The following is a 15,794-nucleotide window of genomic DNA, read 5'->3' on the forward strand; positions in this document are numbered from 1 at the left end:
GTTAAAGGCAGTAACTAGTAGACTTGACAGAGCTAGAGTAAGACATTTCAACTTGAGAAATATGTCTAGAATATCAAAAAATGCATAAGCTGTTGGAATATTAAAATACTTCCATAATGGCTGGTAATAGTCCCCTCCATCCTCAGCAGTCAGGCCCTTGCAGGACTTCCAGATGCTGCACCGAAGTACAGCAGGGAGCTTCCAAACTCTGCTCCAGCACTAAGGCTGGTGTTTGTTTTAACTGTCCTGTGCAATGTTGGCTGTCAAACCAATTGTTAAATATTTTGAATAACATCCTTTGGATCTAACCCAAGAGTAAAAGGTATTACCAATCAAAAAGGAGAAAAGAACAAAAGTAATAACAAAAATAATAACTGAAGGAATTTTTCTGGATTAAAAAAAAAATCCTGGATCTAAAAAGAAAAAGTAAATAAAGCGCATGACATCTCAGGCAAAATAATGAAAAGACTGAATTTAGGAGCCGGATTCATTGTCTAAAACAAAAAGGTTGGATTGAATTGGGCCTAATCCCACATATGTGAAAGGATGTTCTGGTTTGTTGTTCAGTTTTTTTCAGTTCTGTTTGATTTTTCTTAAAGGAAAGTCAGAGACCAAATGACTAGCTAGGTGTAGTGGACACTGTGGTGGGCTCCCCCTTTGGAACCCAGAGATTCATTCTCCTACCTGCTGACTGCTGATGCCTCAGAGCTACCTCCCTCTCCAGGAACTGCCCTAAGCCAAAGGGAGGCTCCTTGCCCAAGGACACGGCCCGCCTCAGCCAACATCCAAGGACTGGTCAATACAAAGGCCTGGTCCTCATGCCTAAATTTGGGATAACTCGGAAGGGTCATCTGCAGCTCATTTGTGGGATCGACTGAGGCTTCTGCTATAACTGCATCACAGCTCATTCTGCCCACTGTTGCTTCTCTCACTCTCTCATTGGTATCGTTCCCAAAAGTACCCACCAAAAACCTTCTGCACACAGCACTCCCAATGTCTGTTTCCAGAGAGCCCAATCTGAGACACTAGGTCATGGCTCTACTGAGACCTGAGAGGCAGGAGGACAGAAAAAACTAAACACATCCACCCACTGACTAGGATCTGAGACATCACCAACGTCACCAAGATACAGGAGCCCTCAGACACCATAAGATCTCATTTTGGACTGAAGGATCATGGGGTCCAGGGAAAGACAACCAATGAACTCTTAAATGGTAACGTCAGGAAGTGAAATTCAAATCTTTTCCATACAACATGAATCTGGAAAAAAATTTCAAAAAAAAAAAAAAGAAAGGAAATCTAAAGCTGAGAAAGCAGTTAAATAAAAGCTGACAATCATAACAACATGATTTCACTACAGTAAAAATTAACTTTATGGAAGTTTTACATAAAATGTTTCAAAAGAGAAGGGAAGTCATCAAACTCATTTTAGGAGGCTAAAACTGGATGAGATATTAATATGTGAACCTTACTTAGGAACATATGTGCAAAAATTCTCAAAGCAGCTTGTTTTTATGAGGCTCCCTTTCACTAATGAAAAATAAGACAGTAAGTAAAATACGCATATTGAACTATAGGTTTTATGGGTGACAAAAATAACAGAGTTATATATGGATCCTAGCAATGTTTCTTTGGAAAGAATTGTAAAACAGAAAAACTCAGGCAATTCAAATTTAAAAAACAGGATAAAAATATACAAAGTTTGAAAAGACATAAAACTATCACAGAAAAAGAGAGAACACCATGCATATCATGTTAATAAACCTGAAATTCTCCATTAATTAGACTATGTTCAGAAAAAAGTGATCAAAATCAGCTCAGCAAATAAAATGAAAAGTGAATTGCATCACGAAATTAGGAAGAAACTGAAAAGGTTGTCAAATTATTACTCCCTCAAAAAGTCAGCCCAGAAGATTTTATTATGAATCTATCTAAACCTTGCAATGATCAGATAATTCCATGCAATAGACACTCATTTCACAATACTACTACTACTTCTGCTATTACTACTACTACCACTAGCAGCTAATACTTTGGCCACTGATGCATTTATTCCTCATAATAATCCTGTGATGTGGGTACTATTAAGAAACTGAGGAACAGAGAAGTTAAATACTTTTCCCAAAGCCAGCCACACAGCTAGTACTGGTGGAGCTGAGAAGCGAATGAAGGCCGTGCTCCTAACCACCATTCACAAAGAAAGGCTGAAGCCTTTGATTAAGAACCCGATATACCCTGACGACAAAAGCTTCCTAAATTAAATGTTTTTCTTCCTTTCTAAATGACCAGAAACATTATAGCACTTATCACGTGCCAAGCACTGTCCTAAGCAAGTTACAAATGTTACTGTACTCAATCCCCACAACAACTGTGGGAGGGAGTTACCATCATCAACCTTCTGGACAGATAAGGAAACAAGCACTGAAACGTATTCCATGAAATGTCCAAGATTACACAGCTAGCAGGTGGTAACAGATCAGGGATGCAAACCCTGGCCATCTGAAGGGTTTGTATGTGGTGCAAGACTAAACACCATAAAACATGCTGAGGACAGCAGAGAATATAACTTTTAAATTAATCATAAATTACTGCTCTATGACAATCAAATATGGAAATCAAGGCATCACTTATGGAATAGGTCATTACAGGCAAACAGTCCTTAGGTGCCATTCTACAATCTTATAAACAGTCTAAACCAAATAACGCACATGACAAGCAAAGTCCCCAGGGACAATCATTAAAATCATAATCGGGACAACATTTTCTTATAAAAAATAATTATAACACTATGCATAAATTATAAATACCATTTATACTATGAGTAACAGTCATTACGACTTCATTGTTCAGTTAAACCACTGTAATATCTATTCAGCAAACATGTAAGACAAATTACTTTCTCCAATACAACTTAAAACTTTTGTTCAAGCAATTTCCTTTTCATTTTGTGGTATTAGATTAAGACCATATTAGTTCTATTGGAATTTCAACACATTCTGAGATGAGTCTGAAACATATGAAGCAAATGATATCAACAATATCAAAAAAATTTACGACAAGGACCAAACAGAATGCCTTATCCAAACTTTATATACAATATTGTACAGATATGTGAAACAGACTGTAAATACAGGTCACAGATGGACCCATATCATTGTGAAGTATACACCAAATCTATCCTGAACAATACACTTTTATTGCCTGTGGTAACAGAACCAACCAAATGAAGTTTATCTTTAATATATAAAAGGGACTGCTGCATTCCAGTTAAGTTTTGATTGTTGAGTATTAATAGTAATACCCATCAATACACATCAATAATACCCATCAATAATATGAGATTATTATGGGTACCTGTGGCTTCATGTGATGTCCTCATTTCACTCTCTGTTCTCTCTTCAAAGTCTTCTTTGACATCATCAGCATGCTGGTCTCTGAGAAAAAATAGGTGTTTTAATATTTTGTAATAGAAACGTTTAAAGAAATGGGAAAGTGGGGGTGGGTGGTAGTGGTGGGATGAACTGGGAGACTGGGACTGACATATATACACTAATATGTATAAAACAGATAATAAGAACCTGATGTATATAAAAAAAATAAAAATTGAAGTACAAAGAAAAAGGGAATGGCTCAAAACTGCACCTCAGCAACTGTTTTTTTTTTTTTAATTTAAAAACAAATGATACCATTAAAATGTTAGAAAGGATTTTCAGTTTTACTAAGAAGCAATTAATACTAAAAACACCTATAGGGACTTCCCTGGTGGCGCAGTGGTTGAGAGTCCGCCTGCCGATGCAGGGGACACGGGTTCGTGCCCCGGTCCGAGAAGATCCCACGTGCCGCGGAGCGGCTGGGGTCGTGAGCCATGGCCGCTGAGCCTGCGCGTCCGGAGCCTGTGCTCCGCAACGGGAGGGGCCACAGCAGTGAGAGGCCCGCGTACCGCAAAAAAAGAAAAAAATAAAACAATAAAATAAAATAAAAACACCTATAAATGTTCATTTTCCTCATTATCAATTTTCATTTACTTTTTATTTATTTTTTATCTTCATTTACTGTTCAGAAAGATCTTAAAGCTAAGAATGGTATTAAGGAAGATTTTAAAGCTAAGAATGGTATTAAGGTTAACTTTCTGGAAAATGTGGCCACTGAATATTTCAACTTCAAATTGGGACATGTATCCATGAGGAATTTTACTTGTCCTGTATGGTAAGACTACAATTTTAAGTAGGAAAATGGTTTTAAAGTCCATACCATTTAATGAAGTCACTATATACTACTCAGCTCCAGAATCTGAGATTGAGGCTGAGATTGCCCAGGAGAATCAAACTCAATTCTAGGAAGCTTTTCCTGGCTTAATCAGGTCAAATTCATAGGCTGAACTGATTCCACCTCTTTCTCACCAGGAATGAACTAATGCTAATCTAACCATGCCAAGAATGCTCTAAAGTGGAATGGACCCATTCCAATCCTAATTCAGAGCTTTACCCTGAAGTCAGTGACAAAGACGGCTTTAAAGGAAACCAGGCACAGGCTACTTATATTTTCTTTAAAACTAAACTTCAGGGATTTAAAATTTTTAACCTAATGTATTCCGTTCTCAGGGTTCAAAATAAATCCTTTATAATACTCTGTACTTATGATGTTCTGTTGTTTCAAATGCTGTTACCTTTACAAATATATCCTTAGTTTCCTGAAGACTCAGACCACACTTCTGTTCAGTGTTAAGAAAAGGGATAATACCTTTGAAACCAAATATCCCAACAAAATATAAAGGAGTTCTATAGTCTTAATTACCAAGGCACTAATTTACTCCCTTTTTGTAACAATAATAATTTAACACAATGATGCCAACACAGTAAGCATGAGATAAATAAAATGTTCACTAGTTCTTAGAAAGATCATTTCCAGGGACACATGAAATTTCACTGGAATCTGAGCTCCCTGGCTTACTTCATACTAAAAACAACTTATCACGACTGCTGAAGAATACTTGCTTATCTGAGAATGGGAAGAATCATCGTTATTATGCAATAAAAATTTTTTTTCCAAGAGAAATCAATTAATTACTATGGGGGCTCTTACTCCATAGAAAGTGGGGAGATGGAGGTAGAGTGAAAATAAGAAAATTGCTGATAACTGGAGAAAGGGCACTAGTTGAAGTGATAGTAGAAAACTGTCTTCTCTGTAAAAACAGTGTTGAAGTTAGACTTGGTAATTACAACATGTTAAAATCAGCTTATTATGCTAAAATTAGCTTATGTGATCTTCTGAATTTGTTTCATATTAAACTGGAAATAATAACCTTTGAGCCCACACATCTATCCCAGTAAGTACTGTGGCCACTGAAATAAGTGGTTTGTGGATGGCTATATTAATAGTTATTAGAAACAATCACACATCAGAGTGACATAACTTAAAATTGGCATTTTTCAGAGTCAAAGAAAATAAATTCCCAATTAATTACTGTAGATTGCCTAAAAGCTTTAGTGAATGGTTAAAAAAAAAACCAAAAAACCCCCCAAACAAACAAAAAACCAAACTGAGCCCAAAGGCTAAAATTATATCTTAGAATTTTCTGTATATTTCATTTTTCATGATTGAAACTGTCCACTGATAATTAACAGTTACATGTTTGTGGTTTCAGTAATGCATATTATATTTTCCTTTAAAGTAAACTTTAGTAAACTAAAGCTATAAGACCTAAGTATGAGGAAAGTTCTTCTGTATTCTTATGCCCAAATACAATGCCAATGACTTATTTTATGAAATGTAGGAAAAGAATCGTTTTCTAGGAGGGAACAGAGATAGAAAAGGAAAATAAGATGATTGACCCCAAAAGTTTCTTCATCCTAAATGTGCCATAATCCATCGCTGAAGAGAAGCACAAAAGCAGCCTTCTGCTTGTATATTCATGTTCCTTCATTATAGAAGCGTGTTCAGTTCTTACTTTCCTTACTTTAACTCGTGATATTTCATTAAATTTAACCCATATAACTTGGGAATATATACAGATGGATATTTATCTTCACCGAAAAACAATTCCAATGCAGGACTCCACAAGAAATGTTCACTGAATGTTTTATTTCCAATCAATAAATTGATTTTGCTAACTCCTTAAAATTAAAAGTGACTAAGCCCCTTTGGGTTCTGATGCTTCCTTTAGCTAGAGGGTTGGCAGGGTGGGGTCAATATGAATAGTCTTTTAGAAGGGGTATTACGAAACAGATGGATGAACAGAACCCCTGAAGGAAACAGAATCCTGACCAAGCACATCCAGAAATGTGGAAACAGTATTAATAAGAAGTAATAATAAGAAAACAATATACTTAAGAACATATTATGCACCAAAGATTGGCCGAGTTCTTTACATGTCCATTATTTCATAACAATCACTGAAAGAAGGTTCTGTTGTTATATCCACTGAAACTTAAAGAGGTTAATCCCAAATTTTCAGGGCAAATATAGCACCAGGTCTTACTGACACCAAAATCTATAATTAGATTTAATTATTATTTGTTTTTTTACCCTTGTGTTTTTCCAGAATACAGTACCATATCCTTGTTACATGCAGTTAAAGGGAACTGGCCTTCTGGTGTCATAATCTTATTTTCAAACTGTCTTTTATTGATAAGGTCAGGAATGAGGAATCTGACTCACTAATATTCTTACTTGTTTTATATTTTATTTAAAATAAAAGTTACTTTCTCAACTGGGCAACCAATATTTCTCTCACCTATAAGGTTAGAAATTTCACTGCTAATTCTCACTGAATAGGTACTGTGATTAATTTCTCTGTGCAAAAATGAAATGCTTTATCTAGGATATCGACTTCCCAAGCAAAAAGTTATTCTAGCTGCACAGTCTTCCAATTATACACAAAACACGTTTATATCACAATGTCAAAACTCTGTGATAATACTGTAACACTCTGAAACAGAGTGCAAGATATGCTTGTTGACAGATTTTTTTTTTTAATGACAACTAAAAATATTTTTGTTGTATTTTAATATGACAATTTTCCTCTACTTTAAAACTCCTTTATCTTCTCCTCTTGATCGACATTTTTCATTACCAACAATTTTGTTTAGGAAGGGAATACAAGCTGATTAGGCACAGGGGAGTGTATCGTAACATGGAGAAAGCAGCCCAGCAGTGGTGACGCTGATGGTCTTTGAAAGTGAAGAGTCCTGGTTCAAATTTCAGCTCTGCTACTTACAAGTTCTATATGACCTTCAGCAACTTACTGAACTTCCCTAATCCTCAGCTGCATCTTCTGTAAAACAAGGATAATAAATCCTTTACCTCACAGGCTTTTTGAGGACTGAATAAAACGATGTATAGGAAGTGCTTAGCATACAGCCAGACACATAAGTAGGAGCATGATAAGTGGCAGCTATTACTATTTAAGAATTACTTATATTTTAGGATAAAATTATCTACTGACACCTATTTTCTTTAAGTAACCTGTTTCCCTCAAGTTTTAAAACAGCCTTTAGAGTAATGGTTATGAGCCAGCCTACAGTCAGACTGCCTAGGCTGCTACTTACTAGCTGTGTAACCTGTAACCGAGAGGTCTGTCTGCTGAATGGGGATGTAATAATAACGCCTACCCCACATAGGCATTATGAGGGTTAAATGATCTAACATAGCTAAAAGCACCTAGAAGAGTGTCTGGAACACAGCAATTTCTCTTGGGATTTTAGAATTTTCAACAACCAATTTATTTCAGCATTTCTTTAGCCTGAATTGAAATATGATCATAACTAAAATCTTACTCAACAATACTCTTTAGGCTTTTAATTAAGACAGTGGAATACACTCAAATGGAAAAATGTTTTCTTTTTGAGTCAGCATTCTCTTTTTCTGTGTAATTATGTGTCATGCTTTAGATGTCTTACTATCTTACTCAAATGAGATTTGTGGTAAATATTAGTGAAACAAACATTAGAAGAGTAAATACATAATAACAGGATCGCATTTGAATGCCAACAGCTGTTTCTTCAATTTTATTTTTCATTTAAAAACAATCCCTAGCCCGTTATGTTTCAATCAGTCATCAGTTTGTTAAAAATAATATTGAAACAATATGAAACAATTCTTTTGCTTCAGTTCAGGGATTGCAGCCAGCTCTCTGACTCCAGCATGAGTTTGGCTTGGCTCGTACCTTAAAACCTCCCCATCCTTCTCTTTCCAGAAGAGCTTATTCTAGTCTCACAGGGGCTTTGTCAGAGCTGCAGAGTACCTGTACTCCCCAAGAACAAGTGGGGACACAGTGAATGTACAGAGAGCTATAAAAAATGTAGGGTTTCCTATTTTGAGTGTTAAAATGATGTCTCTTTGCGTGCCCCCAGCATTTGGAAAAAAAAATTCTGGGCTGAGGTCACTCACAGGTAAAAAATCAGAGAATGGGAATCTCAAGGTTGTATGTTAGAGGTACTGTAAGAGAGAACCTGAACTGTCTCCAAAATGCCCCCTACAAATAAAGAGCAGACTGTGCTTTATGGCTTCAGGATAAGGAGGCCACCATCTTCAAAGGGATTCGGAAAAGATGGCAAATAGAGCCAGTGCAATTAAAACTTCCATGTCTATAGGTAACATTCGAATAAAGAGTTTTTATAATTAAATCCCTTTTGAGACTATACATGAACAATAGTTTTAATAGAGTTTTCATAAACACAGCCCAGGAGAGATAAGCATAGTTTACTATTTACCTAATGACTACAAATAAAATATTTTGATTAATAAGGCTATTAAATTAAAATTTAGCATAAGGAACATATGTTAGTGAAGAAAGGGATATAATGAGTAAGTAAATAATAGTGGATGTTATCAAGATGCCAAGGAAACTCCCCAGTAAAATGAATTCATCAATTAATTAATCAGTTCTCTTATAAAATGAAAAGCCCTAACCAATAAGGTGAGATCTGGGACATAAAGATCAGGTAGCATAAGAAGAGCAGGACTGCACTGCTTTCACGCTGCTGTCATAGGAAAAAGAACAGATATCATTGCTTTTCTACTATTTATACAAGAGTCTCCTGAGTCAAGAATAAGTGCTATTCAGGGAGAGAAAATCAGACTCTGTTACAATATTGTTCTAACAACTTCCCGGGCATCAACAGTAACACAGTCATCTCTTCCTTACACTCTGAATGGTTGCCTTGTGTCACAGCCGTTGGCATCAGGACTGTGTTTTAACCAAAACCCAGCTTCTCCCTGGTGCACACAAACAACTACATAGATTTGACTCAGATTCCCAAGAACTGGAATATTTGAAAATTTCCACAGCTCCTAATCCATATCTGGCAGCCCATCAACAAAAGGGGGGAAGAGGCTTTACAATAGGCAGGGAAGGACCAATCATTAAAGGAACTTTCTGAGTGTCAACATCAAGCCCTCAGGACCAGAAAACCTTAGGAAGCAAAACAAAGTTTCTGAAGAGTCCTAATTAACTTTTGTAATCTTTTAGAACTTCTGGCTCTAAATTAATTTTATACTACTAGATTTTACAGTTTTGCAAATAAAGAGATGTATATATGCTTATAGTTCCATATTTTATGTTAGCCTGTATTCCCATCTGTTTCATAGGGCCCTTCTCATGGGGTACAGATGGGCAAATCTGATTCATCCTAAATATATGAATTAGATTGAAGCTGCAATTCCTGTCACTGCTCCATATAATTCTGAGAGTACAAACACTAGACCTACAACCTGAAAAGCTGTAGGTTTTAATGGCCTATAAAGAAGTGAATTGAATTTTTTCATTGGATATAGGTTAGTAATTACCTTTGCCTTGCAAGGTAATACAAGCATTAGCAGGTATTTTTAAAATGCTTTATTGTACTTCTGTGGTTATCCCTAAGCAGGCATAAACAACATGGAACCTTAAAACATGATGTGGTTTTTAATTGCGATAGCACCTAATTTAGAAACACAATTACAAGCACCTCTAGAATATATTTCATGAGTACAAGACTATGTGGGATAGACGCCGATGTTCTCTATTTGGTAACACATTGTGAACCATTACTCCGCAAAAGGGTCTTTATATTCAGTAATGATTCTCAAGGCCTGGTTTATAGATCACTTGCATCCAATCACCTGGGGATGCTTGTTAAAAATGAACTGGGATGCAGCTTACATTTTCTGAATCAGTATCTCTGGAGATGGTACCTCCAAGGCTGGATTTTAACAAGCATCTGATACTTCTGATGCAACACAAAGTTTGAAACCCACAGGTTTTATACAGCTATACAGAGAAAAATAAACTTTCTTTTACTCAGCTGTAGACACATAGAGACTTAAGGTTATTGGTCCCCAGGAAAAGCTCCTCCACTGATTGGCAGAGCCCAGACTAACCACCTTGCTGCCAGCAGCACGGCAAGGGCAGAGATGAGCTGCTGCTCTCCCAAGTAAGAACATCTCACTGAAAGCTCTAGATGCGGCACAGACACTTCTTATGCGTCTGATGAATGAATGGATAACTGGGAGAGGATTACGTCCTCACATTTCTATCTAAATACACACTGGGAATTCATTCATCAGCTGACCACCCATCTGACAAGTCTCTGTAGGAAAATAGACCCAAACATTCAGCACACCAACAAAAGGACTCAAGGTAGAGCCCTCTTAATGTGAGGCAGAGCTTCCCAGCTAGGATGCCCTGACCCTTGGGTACCAGTGCTCTGAGATACTGTTGCCTGTGGCCCCAGCTCTTGACAGCCAGAGGCAGCCCTCTGTGTCATACAAATGTGGTCATTTCCGCAGTACCATTTTCTACGTGCGCAGGTAGTTAAACAACAGTTTGGGAAACACTGCCCTAATTTACACAAGTGTAGGTATGTGTTTGGGGGATTTACCTCTTAGATATCCAGTGTGGGGATTTTACAAAGTTGAGAAAGTAGGAAGTTGTACTGGAATAAAAAGAAGGTTATGAAGCAGTTGCCTCTTAGGCTATGTCACTGATAACATCTCCTTTGAAGGCTGGTGGGTGATTCATGGTGGCCTTCCAACCTCACTGAGTGCCAGGTAGTGTGCTCGGTGCTGAGGGCGTCTCAGAATCACAGAAGACGTGGCCTCTGCCCTCATGGAGCTTATCATCGAGCAAAGTACACAGACTCAGAGAAAGTATTTACACAGAAGTGTCAGTTGTGTTGGGATGTGTGACACAAAAGCGCATAATAATGAGGAATCTGACCCACAGTCTGGAGGATCAGATAAAGCTTCCCTAAGGAAACGGGAGTTAACCTGAAGCCTGAGAGGTAAAAGACTCGCTAGGAAAGTGTAGGAATGGGGGTTCGAGGTAGAGACAAAAGAATGTTTGAGGACCAAGGTGGCTCAAGCATTAAGTTTAAAAACAGCCTAGTAGAGGGCTTCCCTGGTGGCGCAGTGGTTGAGAGTCCGCCTGCCGATACAGGGGATGCGGGTTCGTGCCCCGGTCCGGGAAGATCCCACATGCTGCAGAGCACCTGGGCCCGTGAGCCATGGCCGCTGAGCCTGCGCATCCGGAGCCTGTGCTCCGCGGCGGGAGAGGCCACAGCAGTGAGAGGCCTGCGTACCGCGAAAAAAAAAACAAAAACAGCCTAGTAGAGAAAAAGCTGGAGAGTTCGGCAGGGGCCAGATAACACTGGTTTTGTAGGCCATGTTCAGAATTAGGGTCTTAATTCCAAGGGTAATGGGAAGTCGTGGAAAATTTTAAGCAGGAAGATATACTCCCAAGTGAATTTTTTAAATGCAGACTCCTAGGCTCTAGCCTGAAAGATTCTGGCGGCCTGGGCTGGGCCCTGTAATCTGAATTTTAGAGATCTCAGGGAATCAGACGTGGAGTCAGGTATGGGAAGCATTGCTATGGAACACTGGTTGTCCATGGGTCTATCCCAAGCAGGTGGCCTGTGAACTGGCCCTTAAAATACCATTTATGGTATGGAAAGGACATACATATTCCTTGCATTGTTCATTTATCTGGCCCTATTATGTCTGCTCCTGGATCACAAGCAACGCCAGCATACTTCATTCTGGGGACTGGCTGGCATTTGAAATGGGTGAATGGGCTGGTGCAGCAGACATTGTCAGGGCTTGGCCCATATCTCCTAGCCACACGCTCCCCCATTCAGTGCACAGCGGCCGACTCCTACCTACCTCTCACCTGCTCTGCCTTCCCACAGGATTTACTGGGGCTCTGACCGCTCTGCCTGCTGTGCGGCAGGGGACGTGCTGGGGAAATTAACTCATCCTTCCTCCCCTGGAAGCCTAGCTCCGTGACCGAAGAGGAACTCGTGTTTTAAAATAGCTCAGCTCCCTCATCCCTATGGTGGGAAAACCTGAGATGTGTGTTTTACACAGCCTCCCACAGTGCCCCCAGCAGGGCTGTGTTCCCGCTGTCCACAGTGGTAGCTGGGGTGACAATGAAGCTTTTACTGGCTGCCTTTCCTTCCTGGTCTCACCTCTCCACTCCCCTAGTGGCGTTTTCCTCACCTCTCAAATAAACCACTTGCCGTCAAATCTCTGTCTCAAGGTCTGCTTCTGGGGGTGCAACTGTCTCTTGCTGTGCCAAATGCCTTTTTTTTTTTTTTAAAAAAAAAGTAGAGTCTGGCAACCAATTTTTAGCAAGTTATTAAAAAGGATGCAAAGAAAATGTGTTAAAACCTGACTGGGAAATTCCATCTACGTGAGCAATGATTATGGAAAAAGAGGAGAGACCGTAATCTGACATTATGAGAATCATCTTGTTTGAGTACTCTCTACTCAAAGTTTAACCTAGGAATATTAAAAAAAAAAAATGGGCCAGCCTTACTTTGCTCCTCTGAAATAAATATTGTGAAACAAATAAGCAACCTATTCCTCTTGCAACAGCACTAATAAAAACTAACATTTATTGAGGGCTTATTGCTTATCAGTCACTGTTCTCAGAGCTTTGCACAGCTCACGATTTCATTCTTAAGTCCAGGTGAAAGAATCAGTGATCAAAAAATTTTATGTTTGCTATACACACTACTATATATAAAATAGATAACTAATAACGACCTACTGTACAGCACAGGGAACTCTACTCAATACTCTGAAATGGCCTATATGGGAAAAGAATCTAAAACAGAGTGGATCTAGGTATAACTAATTCACTTTGCTGTACACCTGAAACTAACACAACATTGTAAATCAACTATACTTCAATAAAAAACTTTTTTTAATTTTAAAAAGGAAAAAAGTAATTAAATATGTTCATACAGATTCACTTAAAGCAAAGAAGCCAGATGACTGCAACTCTATTAATTCTACATTAAATCAACCATCCTCAAGCCGTAAGATGAGGCTTCTTTGTTAACAACCTTTCATGTGTTAACATCTGCTGTGCTGCTACCCCATGATCATTTATACCTAAAATACCACGTATCATTTTGATTGTTGTTGAGAACTAGTGACTGCCTGGAGAAGAAAAAAAATAAAATAATCTGAAGCCAACTTTTTAAAATTTAAAAGAATAAAATCTATATTTAGAAAAGTAAATCAATCGATGTTATTTTGGCTATTTTGGAAATGTTGTTTTTATTCATAATGAAGTGCTTAGATTGAAATATCATGATGTCTGTAATCATTTCTTAAAAATACTTAGCATAAAAAGTAAAGCAAAAAAAAATCTCGGTCAAAAATGTTCACCTTAAAAAGTCTGGGATCATTAAGGGATTGTCTCCCTCATGTTTCCTTCGACAACGTATAACTAATCAAATCTCTCCGGTTACTACTAGCCTCCAAATAAATAAATAAATGAGTCAGAATAAATAAATAAAAATAGTTAACCTGGAAAGTTGAAGACGAGAAGAAATCTGAACAAAGTCTTCAAAACCATGAATAACATAACGCTCATTTACCAAACCCTGGTACCCCTGAAGCAATTTAACTTTAACACAAATAAGTGTAAATATTAATTCACAGAGAAGTAATGGCAAGTTAAAATTCACTGAATCAAAAGACAGTATGGGCTAAAAATCTATGTAAAAATTATTTAGATATCAAACATGTGTCATGGATTACGATAGAAACCTTAAAATCTCTAAGACTGTCTCCTTAATGACGGGTGATGACGTGAAGAACCATGCTCACATCCTCACAGAAGACAGATCCCTGGAATCATTAGAGCCACTATAAACGTCACTCTTTTCTAGAGATCAGACTTGTGGTTACCAGAGGCAGGGGATGGGGGAGGGGGAATTGGAGGAAGGCAGTTAAAAGGTACAAACTTCTGGTTATAAAATAAATAAGTCCTAAAGATGTATAGCATGATGACTACAGTTAACACTGCTGGATGGTGTATTTGAAAGCTGCTAAAAAGTAGATTCTAAAAGTTCTCATCACAAGGAAAAAAACATTTTTTTCTTTTTTTCTGGATGTACGTGAGGTGATGGATGTTCATTTACTGTGGTAATCATTTCACAATATACGTAAGCCAAGTGATTATGTTGTACACCTTAAACTTATACAGTGCTATATGTCAATTATATCTCAATAAAACTGAAAGAAAAAAATTACTCTTTTCTTAAAAATATTTCGAGTTAAAAAGGACCACAAAAATCATCTAAACCAACTAGGTCTTTCTGCTGTGAGGAAATTGGACCCAGGTATCCAGCCCAGAGCCCAGAAAGTTACTGAAAAGCCTGTGAGATGAAACTGCTAGCCCTTCAGAGTATCCTGTTAAAATTGTAAACAATATCTCAGCTTTTGAAACCTAAACTTCAGATATTCTTACCTCCTTGTGAGTCAATGAACTCTGTTTCTGCAATTATTACTATGTGAATTAGTACTTTATTTGTCTTAAAGTAAATTTCCTCAAGTGATATGCCATCATTACAGGGCACTGAGTTGGGTAAATGAATTTATGTTACATTAGTCATGGTTTTAAGGATTAAAAACAAATCATCAGGGACTTCCCTGGTGGCGCAGTGGTTAAGAATCCGCCTGCCAATGCAGGGGACACGGGTTCGATCCCTGGTCTGGGAAGATCCCACATGCCATGGAGCAACTAAGCCCGTGCGCCACAACCGGAGCCTGCGCTCTAGAGCCCTTGAGCCACAACTACTGAAGCCCACGCGCCTAGAGCCCGTGCTCCATAACAAGAGAAGCCACCGCAATGAGAAGCCCATGCACCCCAATGAAGAGTAGCCCCCGCTCGCCACGACTAGAGAAAGCCCTTGCACAGCAACGAAGAACCAACACAGCCAAAAAAAAAAAAAAAAAAACCACTGTTGTTGATAATTAAAGAAGTTACAGCTCTCCCCGATCCATAGGGCGAAACTGCTTTTCTCTAAGGATTTTGATACTTTAAGTGCCATTACTCCAATAACACTGCTGTGAGCTGAGAATAAGATTTAAAAAAAATTTTTTTTAATTAATTAATTTTTGGCTGTGTTGGGTCTTCATTGTTGTGCGCGGGCTTTTTTCTCTAGTTGCGGCAAGCAGGGGCTACTCTTTGTTGTGGTGCATGTGCTTCTCATTGCGGTGGTTCCTCTTGTGGAGCACAGGCTCTAGGGTGTGCGGGCTTCAGTAGTTGCAGCACACGGGCTCAATAGTGTGGCTCGAGGGCTCTAGAGCGCAGGCTCAGTAGTTGTGGTGCACGTGCTTAGCTGCTCCGTGGCATGTGGGATCTTCCCGGACCAGGGATTGAACCCATGTCCCCTGCATTGGCAGGTGGATTCTTAACCACTGGGCCACCAGGGAAGTCCAAGAATCAGATTTATTAATTCAAATGTTCACTTGGTTCATCCATGAGAACAAAAGTTACAAAATATTAATCAAAGAACTAC

General features: G+C 38.4%; 1 protein-coding gene across 11 annotated transcripts in view; it reads right to left on the bottom strand.

Moving 5' to 3' along the window:
• Positions 1-15,794, bottom strand: part of L3MBTL3 (L3MBTL histone methyl-lysine binding protein 3) — a 118,703-nt gene that overhangs the window by 15,063 nt on the left and 87,846 nt on the right. For all 11 annotated transcript variants that reach the window (XM_067702127.1, XM_067702126.1, XM_067702125.1 and 8 more), the window contains one exon: positions 3,355-3,434. In XM_067702127.1, the coding sequence (XP_067558228.1) occupies positions 3,355-3,434 (80 nt within the window). The remainder of the gene's footprint in view (positions 1-3,354; positions 3,435-15,794) is intronic.

This window comes from Pseudorca crassidens, chromosome 13, assembly GCF_039906515.1.
Source record: "Pseudorca crassidens isolate mPseCra1 chromosome 13, mPseCra1.hap1, whole genome shotgun sequence".
NCBI lineage: Eukaryota > Metazoa > Chordata > Mammalia > Artiodactyla > Delphinidae > Pseudorca > Pseudorca crassidens.